This window comes from Gossypium arboreum, chromosome 3 (assembly GCF_025698485.1).
Source record: "Gossypium arboreum isolate Shixiya-1 chromosome 3, ASM2569848v2, whole genome shotgun sequence".
Taxonomy (NCBI): Eukaryota; Viridiplantae; Streptophyta; class Magnoliopsida; order Malvales; family Malvaceae; genus Gossypium; species Gossypium arboreum.
In genome coordinates, this window is record NC_069072.1 from 120,458,139 (window position 1) to 120,485,447 (window position 27,309).

The 27,309-nt window shown below is 33.6% G+C and overlaps 1 protein-coding gene across 1 annotated transcript; it reads left to right on the forward strand.

Annotated features, from left to right (window-relative positions):
- The first annotated feature begins 19,549 nt into the window (after positions 1 to 19,549).
- On the forward strand, positions 19,550 to 21,914 carry LOC108467940 (uncharacterized). The gene is made up of 5 exons (XM_017768770.2): positions 19,550 to 19,861; positions 19,959 to 20,036; positions 20,144 to 20,222; positions 21,290 to 21,363; positions 21,454 to 21,914. The coding sequence occupies exons 1-5, from the start codon at positions 19,763 to 19,765 to the stop codon at positions 21,523 to 21,525; spliced, it is 402 nt and encodes a 133-aa protein (XP_017624259.1). The 5' UTR covers positions 19,550 to 19,762; the 3' UTR covers positions 21,526 to 21,914.
- The last annotated feature ends 5,395 nt before the right edge of the window (positions 21,915 to 27,309 follow it).

Sequence of the window (27,309 nt, forward strand, 5' to 3'; positions counted from 1 at the left end):
AAAAATATCGAGGGCACAGAAATCATGCACTTTGCAGTCCAAATTTTGCAGCTTACCAAAAACATTAATCGATTTACCTCACGAGTATTCGCACACTCGCAAATCTACAAAATACCGATTTTCGGCATTTCGGCTTTTCGACTTTTGCCGATCCAGACTAAGAAAGAGGGTGTTAGTTACACACCTGTTTGCGACGATATACTGATGAGATCCACACACGAACCGCCTACAATTGGATTACTAACACGTTAATCTAACTATTCAAATACAAACTCCGTATTAACCCCTTATAATATTCGGCAACCACACCTACAGATCATAGTAAGCTTATAAGAAATCAATAAGCAACTCATTAACAAATTTTTTTCAATGTTTACCATATAATCATAATTTCACTGCAAGCTGTCTTCCTGAGCAACAGTCACTAAATCATTTATAACTGGAGCTATGAAACTCCAAATCAAGTGCCGTTAATTTTCCCTAAAAATAGACTCATATATCTTATATCCGTAAAATTTTCAGAATTTTTGGTTTGGCCAATCAATACCAGATTTTTCTCAAAGTTTCGCATGTTTCACTGTTTGACTAATCTGACCACTCTTCATTATGAATCAAATTTCTCATTGTACAGAATTCAAAATATGTTCTCGTTTATTCCATTTGAAACTAGACTCATTAAGCTTTAATTACATAATTTATGCAGCTTCTAACTCATCTCCCACAATTTATGGTGATTTTCCAAAGTCACGTTACTGCTGCTGTCCCAAGCAGATTTATTACCAAATCACTCTTTCACACATAACTTGCATGCATGTTTTTTTTTAAACATGTATATCACCAATCAATCATCACATATCTATGATTTTACTTAAGTATAATCTCCATTTCATCATTGTAAAGCACAACATATTAGCCGATTTTTCCCCTTAGCATCTAAGGCACATGCATGCTCATTTGTTTGGCTCAACTTCACCTATCTTCCATTTTTCATCAAAAGAACATGAAACAACAACCATTTCCTTCATTTTAATTCATGACCAAATGCTCACAACACAACCAAAAACCAAAATATGCTTCAAGAGTTAAGGTAGAATCAAGAAGAACTCATGAACATCAAGATAGAAGCAAACTACCATGAACTTACCTTCAATTTTCTTCCCCAAGTGACCGAACATTCAAGAGCTTTCTCCTCTCCTTTCTCTTCTCTAACTTTAGGCTATGATGAACAAAGATGGACAAAACTTTGTTCTTTTCACCCCTTTTTCTTTTAATAAAATTTCATATTTCATCCATTATCATGAAACATTTACCTAAACCATTATCATAGAACATTTACCTAACCCATTATCATGGAATATTTACCTAATCCATTATCATGGAACATTTACCTAACCCATTATCAATTTGTATCAATTTGTACCATAAATTATGGATATCAAGTGCTCATATTGTCTACAACAACATGATGGCTGGCCACTTCATGTAAAATGGGAGGTTTGTCATGCAAATCCTCCTATTTTGCACTCCTATTTATTTGGCCACTTCAATTTAGCCTATAGCATTTTCAAACATTTTCACATAGGTTCTATTTCATAATTTCACCCCCTTTTTCTTATGGAACAAAAATTAACTAAAATTGTCGGGTTCTATCTTAAGCTTGGCTTTCTAGAGGCCCACTAACATAATTAAACTTATGCCAACATTCACAGAATTCCCGAAAATTGGGGCGTTACAACTCTACCCCCCTTAAAGAAATTTCGACCTCGAAATTTACTTGATCCAAACAGTTGAGGGTATTGTTGACGCATAGTCTCTTCTGATTCCCAAGTAGCTTCTTCCCTTCCATGATTACGCCACAGTACTTTTACCAACGGAACCGACTTCCTTCTTAGAACTTTAACCTCTCGATCTAAAATTTGTATGAGTTCTTTCTCAAAGGTCAAATCAGTCCGAACTTCGGTTTAGAATCGGCGGGACATGAGCAGGGTCAGAACGATAACGCCTTAACATGGAGACGTGAAAAACATCGTGAATCCTGTCTAGCTCTGGAGGCAATTCCAACTGATAAGCCATTGGGCCTACTCGCTTCAAAACCCGATAAGGCCCAATGAACCGCAGACTCAACTTGCCCTTCTTACTGAACCTTGATATCTTCTTCCAAGGAGAAACCTTTAAGAAGACAATATCACCTACTGAGTACTCAATCTCCTTATGCTTCAAATCTGCATACGACTTTTGCCTATCAGATGCTTCTTTTAACCGATCTCTAATTATTCTGACCTTATCCTCAGTATCAGCTACCAACTCTGGTCCAAGAACTTGTTGCTCTCCTAGTTCGGTCCAACAACTAGGTGTACGACACCTTCATCCATACAGTGCTTCATACGGTGCCATTCGAATAGTCGCCTAGTAACTGTTATTGTATGCAAATTCTGCCAACGGCAAGTAATCCTCCCAACTACCTCGAAAGTCAATCACGCATCCCCTCAACATGTCCTCCAGAATCTGAATAACCCTTTCCGATTGACCATCAGTCTGGGGATGGAAAGCCGTACTAAAATTCAATCGCGTCCCCAACGCCTCATGCAACCTTTGCTAAAACCGAGATGTAAATCTAGGATCCCGATCAGAAATAATTGAAACTAGGACTCCATGAAGTCGTACAATCTTCGCCACATACAGCTTGGCTAACTTTTGAAGTGAAAAGTCAGTACGAGCAGGTATGAAATAGGCCGATTTGGTCAACCTGTCCACAATCACCCACACCGAGTCTTTCTTTGATGGTGTCAAGGGCAGCCCACTCACAAAGTCCATGGTTACCCTCTCCCACTTCCAAAGTGGTATCTTCACTGACTGTAACAGTTTAGAGGGTAATTGATGCTCAGCTTTCACTTGCTGGCATGTCAGACATTTCCCTACAAACTCCGTTACTTCTCGTTTAAGTCTAGGCCACCAGTACAATTCTCGCAAGTCGTGATACAACTTATTCCCTCCAGGATGCATGGCACATAGCCCCCCATGAGCTTCCTTCAATATTGTCTGCCTTAAATCAGAGTCCTTCAGAACACAAATTCTTCCTCGGAAACACAGAACTCCATCACCATTTAAACCGAACTCAGAAGTTTCCCTTTCCTTAACTTGTTGAAAATGAGCAACCAAAGACTCATCTTCCAACTGCTTTTCCTTAATATGGTCCACCCAGGTTGGCCTTACTTGTAATTCAGCCAACAAACTGCCATCATCATACAGACTCAAACGAGCAAACATTACTCTCAGATCAGATACGGTTCTACGACTTAAAGCATCGACTACCACATTAGCCTTGCCTGGGTGGTACTCGATCGAACAGTCATAATCCTTAAGCAACTCAATCCATCTCCTTTGCCTAAGGTTCAACTCCTTCTGAGTTAACAAATACTTAAGACTCTTGTGGTCTGTGTATATAATACACCTTTCTCCGTACAAGTAATGTCTCCAAATCTTAAGTGCAAATATCACTGCTGCCAACTCTAAATCATGAGTCGGATAGTTCCCCCCATGAGGCTTAAGCTGTCTTGATGCATATGCAACCACCTTACCCTCTTGCATTAACACGCAGCCCAAACCCACGTGTGATGCGTCACTGTACACACTAAAATCCTTCCTGACTCTACTGAATTAACACAGTGCTTCAATGAAACTTTCTTCAACTTCTCAAAAGCTTCCTGCTGCTTCTCAGTCCATACAAACGATACTCATTTCCTTATGAGTTTTGTCAGAGGTGCTGTCATCATAGAAAAACCTTCCACAAACCTTCTGTAGTATCCTGGTTCAGACTTGCTGAACTTCACAAAAAGTTCATTCTCCCTTAACTGATGATATCCAAATCGAAGGTCGATCTTGAAAAATACAGAAGCTCCTCTAAGCTGGTCGAACAGATCATCAATCCTTGGCAGTGGATACTTATTCTTTATTATCAGTTTGTTCAACTGGCAGTAATCGATGCACATGCGCATTGTCCCGTCCTTTTTCTTCACAAATAGCACCGGTGCTTCCCATGGAGACACGCTTGGCCTAATGAAGCCCCTATCCAATAACTCTTGAATTTGAGCCTTTAACTCCACTAACTCCTTCGATGCCATCCTATACGGTGCGATAGACACAGGTGCTGTTCTAGGCAACAAATCTATTCCAAACTCAACTTCTCGGTTCGGAGGCAATCCTGGAAGCTCCTCAGGAAAAACATCTTAGAACTCTTTTACGGTCCTAACCTTATCCACTGTCAGTCCCTCCTCTTCCAACTGACTTACAAATGCCAAATAGGCCTCACAACCTTTTTGAATCCACTTCTCGGCTCTTAATGCTGATACCACATTGGACAAATAATTCCTTCGCTCACCTATCACCATAACCTCCTCATCCTTTGTGGTCCTTAACACCATTCGTTTAACAGCACAATCCAGAGTCGCTTTATGCTTAACAAGCCAGTCCATTCCCAAAATAAGATCAAACTCTCCGAACGGTAACTCCATCAGATCTCTAGGGAAAATCTTACCTTGAGTTTCTAAGGGTACATCCCTATACAGTTTGTCTACCCTAACCGAGTGACTCAAATGACTTAATACAGATACCCCACTCACAATCTCCTCAGAGCAGTCCAAGTTGTCCATAATCCGTTCTGTGGCCTCCAACCAATATTCTGCCATATTCGGGGATATACCAGACGCACCCCTAAAGATCTCCGCTCCGTTAGCCCGAAGTCGTTCAGAAGTAGATCCCCGAACTCCATTGCCCGTACTTGCCCTAGCAACCCTTTCCAGAACATGAAGCATTGTCTGTGAGAGGGCATCATCCCTGGTACTGCGGTCATGAGACTCTACCTCTGTTGCAGGTGGTACCGGTGCATCCACCGCCGGTATATGTCTCGAAGACGAAGATCTCGCTCGAGCACTTCCTCGGCTTCGTCCACGGCCTCTTGTACTTATATCGTATTATCTTGATTACGAATTTTTATGCATCAATTAATATTCCAGTGTTTATTACGATGTTTTATGAATCGCATGAGAGTTCGAGTTTGTTTTCGTAGAATCAAGTCTAGCTACGCTTTCATCTCTTATCGATTTTCCTATGGTTTCAGATCATCCTATCTAGAGTATCCTAGCAGATTTCAAGATGCACAAATAAGTCAAAAAAATATTCAGAAGAGTTTAGAGTAATACTTACAGACTTGAGCCGGAGATTCGGAATGCCACCTTCTAAAGATCTAAATTTTGAAAATCGAGTTTTTCTCATTCTTTATAAAATTTTCGCTTTCGAAAATCTTTGTTTTTGTAAACCCATTCCACAGCCGAGTTGTTACAACCTAGGCTCTGATACCACTAAATGTAGCACCCCAAACCCAGCCCAGACGTTATGATAGGATCCGACATGCCACATTGAAGCGTTCAAAACATTTTATATTGTTGATCCAGAAAAACTTACTTAGTGTTTTAAAAGATAATTTCATTATAGGTTAAAGTGAATGGAAGTCAGGCACCGTGTAGGAAAGCGAAAAGAGGAGGTGAGTCCATCTGACCGCTAAGTACCAAACTCCTTCGGATCCAATCCTAGACATGCAAACCACCATTGCCATACCTTAACGTCATGTATATTTCTAGGAAACCGATTTGATTAAGTCCTTTTTAGGAAAAATGATTAATTTTGGAAAATATCTTCATTATGGAAGCTTTGCTTGTTTTCGTGTTATTTTGAAAACAATTATCGCTTTTGAAAACGCTACCTAAAGCTATCCAATTTCAACAGTTAAATATAAATATTACCTATCTTAATAAAACATATAAAAATCATCAAAAATAAATAAGCGGCCTTATTACATTTAAAAGCCCAAAACCTCATTAAAAGGATGTCCAGTTCACGTAAGAAAATCAAACTTTCGAACGGGTGGCCACTCAAATTCCCTCACACTCCAAGCCCACTATGGTTGGGGATTTCTGTGTGGATGAAAATAAAAGGGTGAGTTTGGGGAAACTCAGTGTGTAAGGAAAACCCATTCAAAGTCCAAGTCGGCTCCAGCCCATTGGGCCTAAGCCCATTCAGTAACAATGGTAATGGACCGAGCCCTTTTCAGATTATAATAAACCGGGCCTTAGCCCTTATTCAGATAATAAGATGGCCCATAGGCCCATTTTAAAATACATGCAACATCAATAACATATGTAAGCCCATTTGGAGAGACTACTCAACCCACCAACCACTACACTCCACCCTTACCAAATTTCTACACTCTATGTGGGGAATAGCTCAACCCACCCAAATTTAACACTCCACAGCTTGCTGACCTTGTTGCTCGATTAACGAAGAATTGAGGCAAAGCGTCCAATACGTGGACAAGCCACTTTCAGTACTTCCTCCTTCAATATCCCAATCCCATGGATCAGATAATAACAACATGGCATGCAGTAAATAACAACAGTCAAACATGCATTTAGGTCAATTTAACCCTAGGGGTATTTCGGTAATTTATCTACTATGGGTAAAACTGTAAATTTTCCACTTTTAAAGGTATTTCAGTAATTTATCTATTTTAGGGTTTTTCATGCATATTCCTACTTTTCACGTACTAACAGAATCACGTACCGAGGGTTCTTACCGAATTGGGCCCGTTGGCCCATCATTCCAATTTTGGCCCATTAAGCCCAAAAATATCGAGGGCACAGAAATCATGCACTTTGCAGTCCAACTTTTGCAGCTTACCAAAAATATTAATCGATTTACCTCACGAGCATTCGCACACTCGCAAATCTACAAAATACCGGTTTTCGATATTTCGGCTTTTCGACTTTTGCCGATCCAAACTAAGAAAGAGGGTGTTAGTTACACACCTGTTTGCGACGATATGCTGATGAGATCCATACACGAACCGCCTACAATTGGTTACTAACACGTTAATCTAACTATTCAAATACAAACTACGTATTAACCCCTTACAATATTCGGCCAACCACACCTACAGATCATAGTAAGCTTATAAGAAATCAATAAGCAACTCATTAACAAATTTTTGTCAATGTTTACCATATAATCATAATTTCACTGCAAGCTGTCTTCTTGAGCAACAGTCACTAAATCATTTATAACTGGAGCTACAAAACTCCAAATCAAGTGCCGTTAGTTTTCCCTAAAAATAGACTCATATATCTTATATCCGTAAAATTTTCAGAATTTTTGGTTCGGCCAATCAATACCAGATTTTTCTCAAAGTTTCGCATGTTTCACTGTTTGACTAATTTGACCACTCTTTATTACGAATCAAATTTCTCATTGTACAAAATTCAAAATATGTTCTCGTTTATTCCATTTGAAACTAGACTCATTAAGCTTTAATTACATAATTTATGCAGCTTCTAACTCATCTCCCACAATTTATGGTGATTTTCCAAAGTCACGTTACTGCTGCTGTCCCAAGCAGATTTATTACCAAATCACTCTTTCACACATAACTTGCATGCATGTTTTTTTTTTAAACATGTATATCACCAATCAATCATCACATATCTATGATTTTACTTAAGTATAATCTCCATTTCATCATTTTAAAGTACAACATATTAGCCGATTTTTCCCCTTAGCATCTAAGGCACATGCATGCTCATTTGTTTGGCTCAACTTCACCTATCTTCCATTTTTCATCAAAAGAACATGAAACAACAACCATTTCCTTCATTTTAATTCATGACCAAATGCTCACAACACAACCAAAACCCAAAATATGCTTCAAGAGTTAAGGTAGAATCAAGAAGAACTCATGAACATCAAGATAGAAGCAAACTACCATGAACTTACCTTTAATTTTCTTCCCCATGTGACCGAACATTCAAGAGCTTTCTCCTCTCCTTTCTCTTCTCTAACTTTAGGCTATGATGAACAAAGATGGACAAAACTTTGTTCTTTTCACCCCTTTTTCTTTTAATAAAATTTCATATTTCATCTGTGACAGGCCTAAATTGACCCTAGTCAGAAAGCGGTTTTGAGACTGCTAAACCGAATCACTGAAGTATTTGAATATGATATTTATTGTCTAAAATGTGTGACTATGAATGTGTGAAAGTTTTAAGCTTCGATTTAGTCGATTGCATGTGAATTCAGCTAATTGGACTTATGTGTGACACTTTTAAAATGTGACAGGTTAATCTATAAGGATCAATTAATGCATGTTATAAGAATGATGGGTTTGCATTTCAAATTTCCAATTATAATGAGTAGTGGCCGGCCATGGATGGGTCATTGATGATAATATGAATTTTCTATTAGCATTATTAGTTTAGAAAATAAAATAGTGAATTAAGAATGATAAAACATGAGGTGAGTGGGAGGAGAAACCAAAGTTGTCTCACCCTTACTCCCCATTGCCGTGACTAGAGAAAGAGGAGGAAGAAAAATCTTTAGGGAAGAATTCGCCAAGGTGGATAGCAAGAGGAAGGTAAGTTCAATGCCATTCTTGAAAAAAAACTTATGCACCATTTGGATGATTAGTTAAATTCTACCTATTTTATGGTTTGAAGATAGGTTTTGTATGAGTTAAGTTTCGCTAAGGTGGATTTGTGTTGATGTCATTAGCATGCTAAGTGTGAAGCTTTGTAATGATACATGTGATGGTGGATTGATGATTCTTGGATTTTCTTTTTAGCATTTTTGAGTTAGTCATTAAGTTTTTGCTTAACCCATGGCAAAAATTTGAGACGGTGTGGTAGCTAGAGCATTCGCCATGGTAGAAAATGGAAGAGATATATGGTTGTTGTTTCGTGTTAAATTTAGATGAACGATGGTAGATGAGTGTTTGAACTATACAAATAATCATATGTGAGCATTGGGTGCTAAGGGTAAAGAATCGGCTACCTTATTATGTGCCAAGACCGAATGTGAATTTGGTTATGTTTGAGTAATTTATGTGCTTAAAATTGATTTAGTATAAATTATCATGTCCTTGCCGAATATATATTTGATCAAAGAGGAGTTTGTTATTGAATATTGGTTCGGCTACTAAGCTAGGAAATAATTGTTGGAAACATGGTATCTAAGCACTTATGTAGATATATATATATATATATGGCACTTTAAGTAAAATTGTTCATTTGATAAAGTTGGCTAATAGTTCAAGTAAGGATTACTCTATTTGAGAATGTACATGAATTGAAGGTTGATGTTTGAGTGAGGTAAGTATAGGTATATTCGGCTTGTAGTTTTATAAATGTGATATGAGTGTTTTGTTTTGTAAATGAGTAGTATGTTATGAATGGTTCTAAAATATATATGGATGCCATGTGATTGTGGTTGATTGGGAAGCAAATTGTTTGATTTAGCTCAAGAGCTTAGAGGATCAAAGTTGGATAAGGGACAGGAAAAAGTGATCGAATAGCCGTCAAAATCGTTCGACAACTTCCGAGGTAAGTTTTAAGTGATTAAACGTTGAGTAAATTCAATCATAATGAGTTGATTTAATAAGATATGATGTGGCCATGATATGTCTTAAACTCAAATGGTAAGTTCATAAGTGTTTGGACTTGGAAATTTAAGAGCAAATTGTAATAATTTGCTTAGGACAGCAGCAGTAACGTGATTTTGAAAAATCACTATAAATTGTTGGTGTGGAATTATAGGCTGAATGAAATATGTAATCAAAGCTTAATTAGTCTAGTTTCTTATAAAAGAGACCGTGTAAGCAAAGAAATTTCCTATAAAGAGATATTTAAAGTTGTGTGAGACAGTGTCAGAATGACTCCGAAATCCCCTGTTCTGTTTTTAGAAAATCATTATAGTTAGTACAAAAATGGTTATAAGATAAAATTTATATGGTTAGACTCCTTAATGAGTCTAGTTTCAAATGAAATCAAATAGAACATATTTTGAATTTTGTACAATGAGAAATTTGATTCGTAGTGAAGAGTGGTCAGATTAGTCAAACAGTGAAACAGGGGAAACTTTAAGAAAAATATGGTATTGATTGGCCAAACATAAAATTCTGAAAATTTTATGGATGGAATATATATGAGTTTATATTCAGGGAAAATTAACGGCAATTGATTTTGAGTTTTGTAGCTCCAGTTATAAATAATTTAGTGACTATTGCTCAGGAAAACAACTTGTAGTGAATATGTGAATTTGTTGTAAACATTGATGAAACTATTTGAGTTGCTTATAAGCTATTGCTGAAATTGATGTACAAGATAAATATATATATGTGTGGTAAAGCCGAATGGCTAATGTGAAATATATATGAGATTTGTATATGTGGTAAAGCCGAATGGCTAGTGTGAAATATGTATGAGATATGTATATGTGGTAAAGCCGAATGGCTAATGTGAAATATGTATGAGATATGTATATGTGGTAAAGCCGAATGGCTAATGTGAAATATGTATGAGATATGTATATGTGGTAAAGCCGAATGGCTAATGTGAAATATATATGAGATATGTATATGTGGTAAAGCCGAATGGCTAATGTGAAATATGTATGAGATATGTATATGTGGTAAAGCCGAATGGCTAGTGTGAAATATGAATGAGATATGTATATGTGGTAAAGCCGAATGGCTAATGTGAAATATATATAAGATATGTATATGTGGTAAAGCCGAATGGCTAGTGTGAAATATGAATGAGATATGTATATGTGGTAAAGCCGAATGGCTAGTGTGAAATATGTATGAGATATGTATATGTGGTAAAGCCGAATGGCTAGTGTGAAATATGTAGGAGATGTGTGTATATTGTGACCGAATGACCAAATGTGAAAGGTGTGTATTATTAAATATTTGATGAGGCAAATGAATTACAAATATAACAGTCGATGTGAATGTTGTAACATGTGATTAAATGTACATGAAACTTGGAAATATATTTCGGGTAAGACCCGATGACTACGCGTGGAGATTATGTCCGGGTAAGACCCGATGACTACGTGTGGAGATTTTGTCCAGGTAAGACCCGATAACTATGCGTGGGGACTATTCGAGCTAAAGGTTTCATGAAGATTCGAGTAAAGCATAAGATTATACGACTTCACAAGAATAATTGGTAATAAATACGTTCAATGCGTTAAGTCGGTCGTATGTATTTTGAGATTATATTTAAGCTTGATTTGGACTAAATCACAAGGTCGTTATGTGATGCATATGTGAGTAAAGCAATAAGACTGTTCTATGATTATTGTGCGTTTGGTCAATGTGGAAAGTTAGGTGAAAATATGTAATGTACCTATGTTTATAAGAGATCACTATCAAGTGAGAATTTATCTGCCTATTATATATGATGAGATGGGCATATTCGGTAAAGTGATGGTATGCCCGAAGGAAGAGTGAAATAAAAATACGAACAACTATGTTATAATTTGATTGTTATCTGTTGACACTGCTTAAAACTTACTAAGCATTGTAATGCTTACTCCGTTTACTTTGTTTCCTCTGTTTTATAGATCTCATTTGGAAGCTACAGGCTCGGGGATCGTCAGCAACTAGTCACACTATCACTATCCACTGCTTGTTACTGTTATGTTTTGAATTATTTTATGGCATGTAAAGAATAGACCAGTGGCCGAAGAATATTTTGGTTAATGTATATAAGCCATGCGAAAATGGCATCTTTTGAATGTGTACTTATAGCGCTTAAATTGTATCCCGATCGTGTCTTTAGTATTTACCTAAAGGAACGTTCTTTATAAAAAAAAATATTCAAAATTTTTACTGTTCGGATATGAGCTTCAAGTCCAGTAATGCCCATTTACCTATTCCGGCGACGGATACGGGATAGGGGTGTTACGTCATCCATTTAATTCTTTAATACAAAAGAAATGAAATGCCCATCATGGAACATTTACCTAAACCATTATCATGGAACATTTACCTAACCCATTATCATGGAATATTTACCTAATCCATTATCATGGAACATTTACCTAACCCATTATCAATTTGTATCAATTTGTACCATAAATTATGGATATCAAGTGCTCATATTGTCTACAACAACATGATGGCTGGCCACTTCATGTAAAATGGGAGGTTTGTCATGCAAATCCTCCTATTTTGCACTCCTATTTATTTGGCCACTTCAATTTAGCCTATAGCATTTTCAAACATTTTCACATAGGTTCTATTTCATAATTTCACCCCCTTTTTCTTATGGAACAAAAATTAACTAAAATTGTCGGGTTCTATCTTAAGCTTGGCTTTCTAGAGGCCCACTAACATAATTAAACTTATGCCAACATTCACAGAATTCCCGAAAATTGGGGCATTACAAGACTAATTTCATCAATCATGAAACTTTTAACACCAAAAAGAATCAATTAACGAGAAATTTCTGTACTTGCAAAAATATCATCAGTATACGAGTTTACCTTTTAGCACAATAAAACACATACGCAAGTCAAAGATATAATTATTAAAAAAGATAACTACTCAACAGAAAAATAGGTTTCATCTAATCTAACATTTTCCTCAGAAGACAAAGCAGATCCACAGAAAAAGATACAATTTTTTTTTAATTTAAGTTTAATTAAATATTAAAATTCTTAACAATTTAAATAGTAACTCCTACTTTTAGAAACCATTGAAGTTTAATATTTGGAACTTGTATTAATAGAAATAATGCTTCTAGAAAAGCACAGCAAAAATAGCATCTACCTCTCACGAGTTTCATCAATACACTAAAATGGGAGCTATTTAAATCTAATTACCAAAGGACAATTTTTTAACTTATGAATCTACCAAGTTGGGGGGTTTGCCTTTACAAACAAAGGCTGAACTTGGGGGAACTTTATCATGTGTGATGTTCATCTGCAAAATCAAAGTTAGTAAAAATATAAACCATCCTCTTTGTTTTGATCCTTTATTTAAACTATCTGAATTACAATCTAACAAATAAGTCTGTCGATGACTACGATTGTTCAACGTGATTAGTAATCGCATCAAGGCAAGATTTTGCTTGTAGAAGCTCCAATCGGTTGACTGGTGGTGCGAATTGTAGTATGTAGTCCTTATTTGAATCCAACAAAAGAAAAAGAACAATCACAAAGTTATTATCTGAAATATTAGCTTCATAAGATTTACTAAGATAAAGAACTACAAAAACTTCTATGATGCTCCAAGTTGATTTTCCTCCATCATATAAACTACTATATATTTCTACCAAAAAATAACCAAAGTGGCGAAGTTGAAGCCATAGAGTAGCGAAGTTGTTGTATTGGCATCGCAGACCAAAGGGGTGCTGATGATACTTGATTTTATTCAATCTTATAAATAATTATACATTTCTATCAAAAACAAACAAAGGGGTTCAAGCACATGTTGAAATGGAAATGGAAATTAGAATCTTACTCTCTTTGACTATTCCGTAAAGCTAGCACAGTACCTCATTAGCAAATGCCAGGCAAACTCTTCCTTAAAGATGAGTTTTAAACAAGGAAATAAGCGACTAATAGCACAAAGAGTCAATGAAATTGGAAAAGGGAAGCCATAAAAAGGGAAAAAAAAACCAGTTCAGAGTATGTATATAGCCTAAAACCTTTGTTGCACATGAGTAGTTCTTAATTGATTAATTACCTTTGAGTTGGCACTTTATCATCAGCAGATAGACAGTTTCCAGGCTTCTTATTTGGGAACTTGGCTACAGAATGGGCCTTTCTAGACTTTTCATTTGAAAACTTGACTGAAGAATTACATAGTCCCATCGACATTTTGGAATCTCTTTTGCACAAGGGAAATGATAGCTTTTGTGACAAGACTTCACATAACAGCCAAGTGCAGCACCCTTTAGTCCACATCTGCTGCACTTCAGCTTTGCACCCTTTACCAATTCTAGTTTAAGGTTCTTAACATTGTCACCAACAAAATACACTTGAGGTGCCCTATATTTGAAGACAATATAAGTGTATTTCTAGCAGCAAGAAAGCTACAACAAAAACAAAAGGCTAACCGTGTCAAAATAAAACATTACCATAATATATAAACAAGTTACACTGAAAATACCATCTTCCCCAACAAAAACCCATAATTTCCCTTTCATTTAAACATTATACAATTCAAAGTTTCCAATAAAATACCATTCAATACACGAGTTGTGAACATGTATAACATTTGAGCCAAATGATCAATCTCCTATTACTGGTTTTCCATTGATATAATGTAACATCATTCCAGTGGCCTAGGAAATTTATAAGAATACAAGCTCTGGTAACTTCCTTATATGAGGAAAGTCAAAAAATTTCAAAATATTATCTTAAAGATAAATTTTAATAAAAGGGAGAATCAAGTAAATGCTCAACAGGACCTTCCTCAGAGATTTTAGAGGACTGGCAAAATTCACAAATAACCCTATTTCCATTCATGTTCTCTGATGTCACAAGCAAACCAGTACCAGCAAGAGGTGCTTCATTTTGAGATCTTAATTGACAATCAGAAGTCACAATGTTTTGATCTGCATAACTACCAAGCAAAACCCCATAGCCAAATATATGTTCTATTAATTGACAACAGAAACAACATTGATAAAAATGCTAAGTGAAAACAGTATGCCTTTGGGGGAAAATTCGCACGAAGAATAAATGCTTCCTAGAATTAACAAAAGAGTAATGGGTTATCATAATATTGCAAAGCTCATCTATTGTAAATTAAAATTAGGCAGCAACTAATTGAAAATTCGATGAACAAAAAAAGAGGGGAAATCATAGGATCGCCATTCTCCCAGTGTAAATAAATTGGGCAGGAAGCGCATAAAGCACTCATTTCAGATTATAGTTTACTACTACAACATGATTTTGAGGTTTGTGAAACTGATCAAATCCAATATATATGAAATGGAAACAAGAAAGGAGGAGATGAGATCGAGCCAGATCTGGGAATACCTTCAGGGATTGTAAGAAGAGGCAGAGAAGAGCAATCGTAAAGGCAAGGTGGGTAAGTGTTGGAAGTGTGGCTGAAGGCTAAATCCTTCCATGAAATGCCAAGCAGAAGCCCAATAGACACAACCCCACCTTCAACGCCGCCATCTGGTTCACTGCCATCTCTTTTATCTTAGAGTCTAACTGGAAACCAAATCAAGACTGAAGCAATTTGATGCCAACTCAAGACTGCCATCTCAATTTCTTGATTGAAAAGAGCAACGGAGGGGTGAGATTGGGGGGTGTTTTGAGGATACCAATTTTAGGGGAAAAAATTAGGCATTTCAGAGGGGGAAAATTTAGGGATAAAACCGCGCATTTTTTTAAGTGAAATGATTTTTTTGTGGCGTTTTTATAAAAAACGCTGCTATTGTTAACTTTTTGCGCTTTTTTATAAAACGCATACAAAAAATTATTTCATTTTAAATAAAACGACTCTATTTTGTTATGCTAAAATTTTTATTTTGTCTATTAAAAATTATTTGTTAAGTGATTTTATAAAATATTTATTATTACTATTTTTATAAATTTGTTTTTATAAATAAAAAAATCAAGTATTCGAAATAAATATCGATATTTTAATAAGAAAACAAATAATTAAATGGCTGTAATTAATTATTAAGTTAGAATTATCCAATGTAAGCAATCAATCTATCACATATCAAATTTTTATTAAAGATTGAGACGTTAATCATGATTTTTATATTATTTTTTCCGATCTAATCTCCATTTCATTAGAGATATTTCTTCCTAACTAAAATATTACTATTTTGCTAGATGTTCGTGTGGAATGATTTTAGTTTTTTATTTTATTTTTATTTGTCATAATTTGGTCCTATCCAAAATAGATAGTTAACTATCCATATCAATCATTATTTTTATTTATTTATTTATCAATGTTTTTTAAATCTAATATTTAAATATATCAAATGGTTTAGATTAAATATTTTTAAATATAAAAGTATTAATTGATTGTATAAAATTTCATCATTTAACAAATCTTAAGTAAACTTTAAATCCTAAATCATTTAATATATATAAAGCCTAAATCCTAAACCATTTAATATATATAAAGTCTAATCCTTAAGTAAACCTAACACTTAACCTCTAACCCCTAAGCCTTAAACCCCAACCCTTAAACCATAATCCATAAACCCATAATCCATAAACTTTAAAATAGTAACTCATACACTTTAAACTCTAAACCATATACCCTAAATCATAAACCCTAAACTATAATAATACTTAATTCAATATTTTAAAATTAATACTATCTCTTTTATAATTATATAAGAAAATATTTATCATATAAATTAAAAAACACTAATTAATCTAAACCCTAAACTCATAATCTCTAAACCCTAAACTATAAATCTTAAAACATAAACCCTGAACCTTGAACCCCTAACCCTTAACCCCTAACACTTAAACCTTAAATCACAACCCTTAAACCACCCTTAAACCATAATCCCTAAACCCATAACTCATAAACATTAAACCCTTAACCATATACCGTAAACCCTAAGCTATAATGATAATTAATTCAATTTTAAAATTAATACTATCTCTTTTATAATTATGTAAGAAAATATTTAACATATAAATTAAAAAAATTAGTCATATACCAAAAATCTTTAAAATTATTTTAAATAATAGTATTTTAATTTTTTCCATTTTTTGTGGCATTTTTTAAAAAACACCACTAAAAATCAAGCATTAGGAGCGTTTTCTAAAAAGCGCCACTAAAGGTGTACATATAACGGCGTTTTTAAAAAAGCGCCGCTAATACTCGATCTTTAGCGGCGTCTTTAAAAAGCGCCGCTAAGGCCACTAAAGGCTCAATACAAAACGACGTGTTGTGTTAAATTTTTTGCGGCGCTTTTTAAAAAAACGCCGCTAAAGATCGAGCATTAGCGGCGTTTTTTTTAAAAGCGCCGCTAAAGATCGAGCATTAGCGGCGTTTTTTTTAAAAGCGCCGCTAATGCTCATTCTTTAGTGTTTTTTTACAAAGCGCCGCTAATGCTTGTTCTTTAGCGGCGTTTTTCATTCAAACTCTACTAAAAACCTGTTTTGGTAAGTTGATGACTAGAACTTAATTTTAAGCTTAATTTAGTTTCTATTTTTGCAATTTAGGTTATGCCGATTTTATTTAGGTTTGTTTTGGTTAGCACAAAATAATTAAATGAAAATATAATTATTAGGATAACAATTTCACTCTTTTGTAATTAAAAAGAATTGTAATTCTTTACACTTGTTTGGCTAACAGAGTGTAATTATATTATAATTTTTGTGTCATGTTTAGTAGTATAACTTATATTACATAGTTACATAATTTATATTTAAAAAATATTAATTAGTATAAAAATTATTTGTATGATAAAAATAATTTCTAAATCAGCAACAAAATTTAAAATCAAATCATTTTATGTATTATGTTAATCTAAAAATAATTGATAATACGATTACTAATAAAAGTAATAAGAAAAATAAACATCATATACAATTTTATTTAATTGCTCTAGTACATATTTATTATGATAAATATATATTTTTGTCATAACTTTAGAAAAACATTTTTATACATAAATTATGATAAAAAACTATAACACTTTTATGATTAAGTATATTATTTTATAATATATAACATGAACACATAAATAAGTTAGTTCATGATTCTTGATCATAAATTTTTATAAATAAATATATGATAATATTTTTATAACATGTAAATTATTTTATAATAAACTTTTGACCATAACTTTAAAAAAATAGGATTTAAATAATATTTTTTGTTATAAAATTATCAAATATACAAATTATTTTTATAATATAAATTTTAAGACTTATAATATAAAAAAACTTTTACCATAACCTTTATAAACACTAATATAAGTTGATATTTATAATATAATTTTTATAACATGTATAAAAATTTTAAAAAATTGGATATGAGTGTATTATCTACATATTTACTCCAATTCTTACCCTTTCCTAAGAATTGGAAAGTGTAATTAGGATGCTTCAATTACACACAATTTGATGGAACCCGTCAATTACTTTGGTTACCCAAACATGTCACCCTTGTGTATTTAGAATCAATTACATTAAATTCAATTATTACTAGATGACTTTTCAAATACTACCTTAATATATTTTTTTGGATTAGGATAATACAAATTTTAGTCTTTGAACTGGGTAGCTAGGTTCACTTTGGTAGGGTGAGCGTTCGATTCGATTAAATTGAGTCGAATCGAATGAAAATATTTCGAGTTAATCGAATTGATGATTCTTATTTTATTATCCTAACTCGATTTGATTTTTTTCGAATCAAGTCGAGTGAAATGAAATTCTAGTCGAGTTGAGTCGAATCGAGTGAAAGTGTTCGAGTTCAATTAAAAAATTTAAACATGTCAAATTAAAATTTTGTTATTGTATAACTAATTCCATATTAGATCACCTAAATTGAAACCATATATATTTAAAAAATTCAAAGAAAATAATAAAAAATAATGTACTTTAATACGATAAACTTGAATCATTAATTAAATTATTTAAGTCTATAAAATTATTATTTTAGAATTTTTAAAATTTTTAAAATTTTTTATATTTTTAGAATTTTTTATAATTTTAAATTTTTTAAAAACTATAAAATTTGAAATTTTATAAATATTTTGAATTTAAAAATTATTTTGATTTTTAAAAATTATTTTGATTTTTTTGCAATTTTGTTGAGAAAGAGATCAATTTTCTTATTTTCAAAACTGACAAAGACTAAAAGGATAGTTACGTCAATCTGTTATTTAAATTATTTGAGTCATTCGAATTGTAAAATTCAATTCGACTCGAACTCGAAACTCAAATACTTATTCGAGCTGACTTGAAATTTATTTTTTTTGAATCAAATCGAGTTTTGCTCACCCTTACGCTTTGGTAACTATATTTTTTCTTTGATTCATTTTGGTACCTAAACTTAGCAACTAAATTGATTTTGGTCCTAAACTTGACAAATATAAAAGTTTAAACCATAGGAGTTAGGTGAAATGGCAAGAGTCTCTTCTATCTTAACCAGTAGTCAAGGGTTTGATCCTCACCTTTGGGTATGAAACAATTTTGAAACTTGTGGCCAGTATCTACTCTCTTAATGGGCCAACAGAATGCGAATGATTAGTTACTGAGCTCGCTTTGATAGATTCCTTGATAAAAAAATAAAAAATTAATGACGTATTACTCTAAGATTATGTCACATCATCCCTTGAGAATTAAAAAAAATATAAATTTTCAATTAATGACATAGTACAATTAAATAATTAAAAATTCATAAAAAATTTAAAAAATATTAAATCAGTTCAACATGCTCAATCATTAGTTTTTGTCCCCGTTTTTAGATTTTACTAGTTTGAAGCAGTTCTTGATTCACTCTGTTTAATTTTTTTTATTTAAACCAGTATATTGATAAACTTAATTCAATCGGATTGATTGACCAATCCAATTATAGTCCAAAAGTATTAATTATATCAATAAATTTTAACAAAATTCAAATTCAAAAATCAAAATATATCCAATTACGAAATTTAGGTAAGTACAATGTAAAAATATTATATTATTCTTGTGATTTTATTTAATATCTAGAAACTTCCTGCTTTGTCCCGTTTTTAAAAACACTGGAAAAAAAGGAGGCCAAAAAAATCAGGACGGTTGTATGTTGTCATTTTACGCTTTACGCAAGCAGGCCGAGAATCCACGACCCTTCCGTTCCTCCGTAGACAAATTGTAGTAGTATCTCAATCCTATACACCGCCGCAGCCGACGGCCGTTTATTTTTTCATACCTCGGCCTTACGGCGACGATGAGGGTCGACTGGGACGATCTTCCTGAAGAACCACAACAGCCGGAGCAAGATTCTAGCCTCAATTTCGAGTTTTTTTCTCTTGTTTCCAAGCCCAAGGCAAACTCAATTCAAACGTTCGCTTAAAATTTAAAGGAAAACAAAAGGAGAAAATCTCGAAATTTGTAGATTTATCGAATTGCTTGTGTAAATGCAGGATTATTATAAGATATTGGAAGTTGATTACGATGCTACGGAGGATGCTATTCGCTCCAATTATATCCGTCTTGCACTGGTTATGTTTTTCCTTTTTTTTTTTCTTGTCTTCAAAAGTTGAATTGATATATGTATTCATAATTTTCCTTTTTTTTTTAATTGATTAGTATGAGGTTGTTTATGCAGAAATGGCATCCTGATAAGCAAAAGGACGATGGGGATAGCGCCACTTCAAGATTTCAAGAGATAAATGAGGCTTACCAGGGTAACTATCTTTCCCTCTCGGTTCCTTTCGGCTTGTGTTTACTTCATTTTTGAGTAAATTTTTTCTTTGGGCTTTTATTTTTTTTGTAGTACTTCATTCTTCTATATGGGATTTCTATATTAGTTTTATAATTTCAATATTATATTTTTCGTTGAATCTTTTGAGTAGGGGAACCATTTAATTTATGCTATTTATCTTCCACAGTTTGCATATTATTTTTCGCTTGAAAGATTTTGTCCACATCTGCCTCTCATTTGTTGATATGTTATCATATTGCTAGTTCAAGTAAATTAAAAAAAGAATTTATCCTAAAAGAGAAACAGATGAGGATGATAAGCAACATTAGCATTAGAGCAAAGAGGAGTTTGGGTCGCTATAAGATAATTGTAAATTATAAGTTGTTACATCTAGTTAATTTTAATATGCTCTTGATTGATCTTTGCTTTTCAGTTTACAATTTCATGCCCTATCCTTCATATGGATTGGTTTGAAAGATAATTATGTCTAGTATGCACATTGCATATTCATGAGCAAGGATTTTAAATTAGGCAGTTATTATTGGGCTTGGCTGCAAATCTTATTTCATGCTTCGTCTTCTGTTTTAGGTAATCCTTTTTCTTTATTTTTGTGCATTTCAACAAGGATGCACAACATCTTTCTCTTATGAAAATTTGCTGGTACAATGTCATCTCATTTATAACAGTTACTTATGGAAGTATGTTCTTATTTGGTATGATAATTGGTGTTTAAAGTTGCCACACTATTGGTGTTGTGCATTGCTATTTCTTCATGACTTAGTAGCTATGTGTTTACATGAAGGTTTTGGAGGCCTAAAGAGAAGAGTTGAATTCATGCATGGTCGAGATAGTAGCTAGCAAACTATGATCATGCTTTGTCTAATGGAATGAATAGGTGAACTGAGTTTATACGATCAATGATAGTTGGAGACTTGAAGCTATAGTTGAACTGCTAACATTTGATTAAAAAACAGACTACAAAGGGTATTGGTAAGCATGTGAAAATGAATTTGAAATTAACCATTGGGTGTTTTGGCTTTCATTTACCAGTTCTCATCGATCCAGTCAAAAGGAGTGAGTATGATAAGAAGGGGATGTTGCATGTGTATGACTATGACATAATTGTAAGAACTTCCATCATACTTTGAATTAGGTATGTCTACTTTTATACTTCTGAATGGTTCAGATCTTAAGTTTTAATTCACTGGCTGCAGGAGTACCTTAACCGTTACAAAGGCCTTATTTTAACATGTAACGGTCTTGGGATTAGGCAATCAATTTGGTAAACTCAAGCTGGAGGAACTGAGGTTCCTTATGTTCGTTGTCATAATGCTCAAACTGAGACACCCAGATTTGTGAATATCACAAAAACAGCACAGTTGAGGATGAGAAGAAGCTTGGATGTATTACAAGGTTATGTTATATCTTGGTTGTGTATAGTGAAGTAGAGAAATTCACATAATCTGTAACATCTTATGCTTGTCCGGCTTATTAGGGTATGACCAATTTGTTCACTGCATGCTTGCAGCTTGTTAATTTTGTAGGGTTGTAGACTTTTTCTTTTTGGTTCAACTTGTAGGGTTGTAGGCTTACGAGGGTATGACCGTAGGAGCAATATTTATGGAACCAATCTACTGTTACTAGCTAATTAATGGGATAGCCAGTGCTTTTTCAATTTTACTTGGTAATTTGTTAGTGTGAACACTGATATTATAGCATAGTGAGTAAATTCATGTGAGAAGTAACTTGCTAGCTTAAACTAGTCACGGCACGAGGATACTCTATTCTAGAAGCTGGAACTTGAATAATTTCATCTTCTATGAGTGGCATTGATAAAGCTTGCATTTATAACAACATTTCTGTTGATAAATCATCTAAAATATAAACGGCCGATGGACTCTTGTTGCATTATTTTTTTTTTTCAAAATTTGAGCTACAGGTTGGTGAGAAAAGGTGTTGCTAGGATTTGAATTCCGAACATGTTAGATGTGTCTTTGCTCGGAAGAATTCGATGTTTAGTTCTGTGATTCCTTTCCTGATGGTTTTTTTTTTTTTTTTTTGAAAGATGTGGGATTTTCTCTTTGTAAGTTGCCCTAACAAGTACCGCAGGATGCTTCCCTCTGCCTCCTTTGCAATCATAGCATCTTCCAGTGGAAAATCCTACTCAGAAATTTAGGTGCTAAGAATTATGTACTACAGACAGTAACCAGGAAAATAGAACGAATTAGGTTTAATTTTGATGCTTTTCGCGAGGGCAAGGTAATGAAGTAAACCAATTACGCTTGTAATGAAATAAATTAGATACAAAGATAAAAAAAGTTCTAAAGATAAGTCAATGTCCAATCTTGACTCGATTACAAAGAAAGAAACCTAGCAACAATATCAAACCTATAAGTGATGGGAGGAGTAGGGAGACCGATTGAAGGCTGTCTTGACGCAATGAGGGTCACTAGAAAGACCATGTTGTGAATGGGAGTAAAAAAAATTGTTGGCCAACAGCCAAAAAAATTTCGTTGGCCGTCTTGGAAGCTAGTTGATGGAATGGCGGTGGAAGAGAACCGTCAACCGTGAAGAGACTTTAAACTAGCAAAAGGAAGAGATTGGTGCGGCTTTACCTTGATCAAGTAGAATTAGGTTTATAAATTTGAAATTTTAATTTTCTACTTTTATTTTAAGAATTTAATTTTTTATTTTAAAATTTAAAATTTAGATTTAGTTGTTATGGTTTTAAAACAAAAAAATATTGATATTTTAATGAGCTTATTCTTTTTATTAAATTTCAAATGTGGATTTAAAACATATTTATGTGAAATGTATAACGAAATTAGTTGAAGGTTTTTTATATTTAAGATTGTTATTGAATTAGTGTGACTCTTCAAGATAGAGTTTATCAAAAGTCAAGTACTTTTATACAACAACAATACTTTTTGTTTTAGATAAAGAATACAAAATCAATTAAACTAGATCTTCCAAGAGGATCCTTAAACAATCTTAAATCTAGTTTTCTGTCATGAACCATCTTAATAAGACTATCTGCGATTGTGTTTTCTTAGGGAATATGTTGAATATTCCATTGCTTTACCATTTTCAGGAGTTGATGAATTCTTCTGACTAGAGCAGAATTAGAGTTTTCAGAAGAACCATCTCAAATGGCATTAGCTGTCTCAAGGTTGTCCGTTTGAATTGAGACCCTTTTGAATCTTCTATATAAAATAAGTTTCAGCCCATCCAAAATGCCCCGAAACTTAGCCTCTATCACTGTGCAATTTCCCAAATATCTGCAAAACCCAATGATCCACCCACCATTATGATCCCACACTAATATTCCAGCTGCAGCAAAACCTTCTTCTGTAATGCCCCCACGCCCGAGACCATCACTGGAGTCGAGCTTGAGGGGTTACCAAACATAATTTATCAATTTAAGAACTTCAAATCATTTGTTTCTACATTCACAGCTTTCTAACTACTCGCGTCACAGTTACAAGAAAAATCATATCTCGAGTTACGAAACTCGAAATCAAGATCCGTAAATTTTCCCTGAATCTAGACTCATATATCTATTTACTAATTTTTTTTTAGAATTTTTTATTGGGCCAATTAGTACAATTTATTAATTAAAGTATCCCCTGTTTCAAGGTTCGACTGCTCTGACCTCTGTGTATTACGAATCAGATATATCTCTATACAAAATTTCAATGACTATGAGGTTTGTTTCTATTAAAATTAGACTCAATAAGGAATCTGTACATATAAATAACAACTTCTAATTATTTTAGTAAAATTTATTATGAATTTTTAAAGTCAGAACAGGGGATCCAGAAATCACTCTGGCCCTGTTTCACAAAAGTTTAAATATCTCATAAAATATAATTTATATTCCTGTTTTGTTCAATCCATATGAAAATAGACTCATTAAGCTTCAATTTCATAACTTACTCATCATTTATTTCTATTTATACTATTTTTAGTGATTTTTCAAATTCATGTCATTGCTGCAGCAATATTCTGTTTTAAGGCAAGTTTCATCTTTCCATAAATTTTTATGAACTAGATAACCTGTTAAACTTCCATGATATCAAACATGACCTAAATTAGCCATCACCATGACTTATCAATATCAAACATTTTCTCAACCAAACATGGCCATATCATAAAATTATTTACACAAAATATGTATATTGCTATACATGCCATACTTAAGTAGTTGTACAAGCCATTTACCAAGATAAAAGTCCTTTGGATAGTGTGATCGAACTTTCGACCTGTCCCGATTCCTGAGCCGGCTTGTTCAAAACTACAGTGAATGAAAAGGAAGGAGTAAGCATAAATGCTTAGTAAGTTCATATGTAAATAACAAGTAACATAACAATACAAATATACCAAACAACTTTAGCATGGTACCACCAAAACATATATCACATCTTTAAACATCATTCATCATCTTACCACCTTATCGTTGTTGTATCTATTTTCAACCCGAGGGTTAAGAACATACCTGTCCAAAGTGTCCATTTCACAACACTTACCCAAAACGTCACTTATATCTTAAGTGCTCTTCCATTAAACTAGAAATTTCACCGTTGAACACATCGAATATAACTCGGATACATGGATAATTTGCACATAAGTGCCACATATGTAATCAAGAAATCATGTAACCCGCCCCTAAGTGAACTCGGACTCAACTCAACGAGCTCGAATTCGCATCCATAAATGAACTCGGACTCAACTCAACGAGTTCGGATGCCTAGTTACATCTCACGAACTCGGACTCAACTCAACGAGTTCGGACATTTGCATCCATAAGTGAACTCGGACTCAACTCAACGAGTTCAGATGCTCAACCATCCTAGTGACATGTCACTTGTATCCTAATCTATTCCTAAGGTTCAAACGGGCTTTTTCCTCGATCTCACATTTTCCGCCTTCCATGGAATATCGAATCGATACTCGGAGCAATTCATATTTATCAAGTAGTAAACATAATTTTCATATTACTCAACATTAACCACAAAGCATAATATTTCACGATTAAAATCAGCATATCATATAATTAACATTAATAACTTAAAAATAACATTTATGCTACATTATTTACACATGAACTTACCTTGGTACCAAAATATAAAGATTTTGCAATTTAGTCCACAATCTTTTCTTTTCCTCGATCACGACTTGAATCTCGTTTTTCTTGATCTATAATACCAAATTAATCTTATTTAATACATACATTTATCAAAACAGCATTTAATATGAACTTTAAAAAAATTACACTTTTACCCCTAAACTTTTGCATAATTACACTTTTGCCCCTAGGCTTGGGAATTAAACTTTATTCCTTATTCTTATGTTTTATAACATGCTGATCACTTTTCCCTTCTATGGCAACATCAAATTCTCTCTCTAACATATACTTGTGACTATTAGGTATTTTTGCCGATTAAGCCCTTTTACTCGTTTTCACTAAAAACCGAGTAGCACAAGTTGTCTAACATAATTTAAAACCCCATTTTCTATCATAAAACATCAAAATACACAAATTTCACCTATGGGTATTTTTCCAAATATAAACCCTAGGTTGAATTATTGCTAGCATAAGCTTAATCGAGCTTCCGGGATTCTAAAAACGTAAAGAACATTAAAAACGGGGCTTGGAATCACTTACTATGGAGCTTGGAAGCTTGAAACAAACCCTAGCTATTGAGAACCCTTGAAAATTCGGCCTAATGAAGAAGATGGACAAAATTGGCTTTTAATTTTGTTTTTAATTCATTTTAATAACTAAATGACCAAAATACCCTTACTACTAAACTTTCCAAAAATTCCTTCCATGTCCTAATTTTGTCCATGAACTTAAAATTGGTCAAATTGCTATTTAAGACCTCCTCATTAATATTCCAAAACAATTTCATACTAAAAACTTCTAGAATGCAAGTTTTGCAACTTATTCGATTTAGTCCCAACTTTCAATTTAAGCACTTTAGGCATAGAATTTCATCACGAAATTTTCACACAATCATGAAATCATATCATAAACATCAAAATCATTGTAAAATAATTATTTCTATCTCGGATTTGTGGTCACGAAACCACTATTCCGATTAAGCCCTAATTCAGGATATTACATCTTCTTTCATAACCGAACCATCCGTGCTCAAGCACACCTAACCATTAACTATAGAAAGGTTAGTGAAAGAATTTTGTATCTCCTTTGAAATTGAAGTATACTATCCTGCCCAACTATGGGAGACCTTAAGGACTTCATCAATACTCCAAGAAATACCTTGGAAAGTAAACAAGTTATGATTCCTCCAAATGCGCAAAGAAATGATCCCAAAAAGGCACGACTAATCCACCCCACCCAAAAAAGGAGTCTGATGTTTCTGAAGGTTTTCTGTCATCCAATCACGGAGGGATCCAATGTAGAATCCAGGGTGTAACACCTTATACCCGGCTCGATCACCAAGCCCAAATATCAGGATATTCCACCACCGCCACACATCACATGTAATACAAATGGTCTCATTATTAAGTAAACATATTCCATTTTAGCTTTCATAATAGTTATACATATTCTAGTAATTATTAAAACATGCTAAACATTCATCAAACGAACTTTAAAACAAGAGTTAAACATGCTTTTAGACCACTAGATAGAAATTTCAAATTATTCACGTAGGTATAGATATTGAATCAACGGTATTGATATTTCTCTCAAATGGTATCGATACAGCTTGAAAAATCAATACCAAAACAACATTTTGTTTCTTGCCTAAAAATTAAAATCTCAAAAATTATTGGTACCTTCATAAAGTACCGATTATTTTACCTCGAGTACCGATACTCATGATATGGTATTGATAGCAAATTACGTTACTAACTCCCTACACATCGAAATATCTTGGAGGTATCGTTTTTAAAACCCGAACATTAATACCAATGCTCCAAACAACAAAAATATAGCATAGTAAGGCATATAATCCATTCTAACCATAAACTATTCAACATGTAACTAATACCATATCATATAATCGCCAAATCAACTATAATGACAATTCAAATCATCGTAA

Coding starts and splice junctions, on each gene's coding strand:
- LOC108467940 (XM_017768770.2), top strand. CDS start 19,763: ATGAGGGTCGACTGGGACGATCTTCCTGAAGAACCACAACAGCCGGAG. Junction 19,862..19,958: donor CTCTTGTTTCCAAGCCCAAG/GCAAACTCAATT, acceptor GTGTAAATGCAG/GATTATTATAAGATATTGGA. Junction 20,223..21,289: donor GATAAATGAGGCTTACCAGG/GTAACTATCTTT, acceptor TTCATTTACCAG/TTCTCATCGATCCAGTCAAA.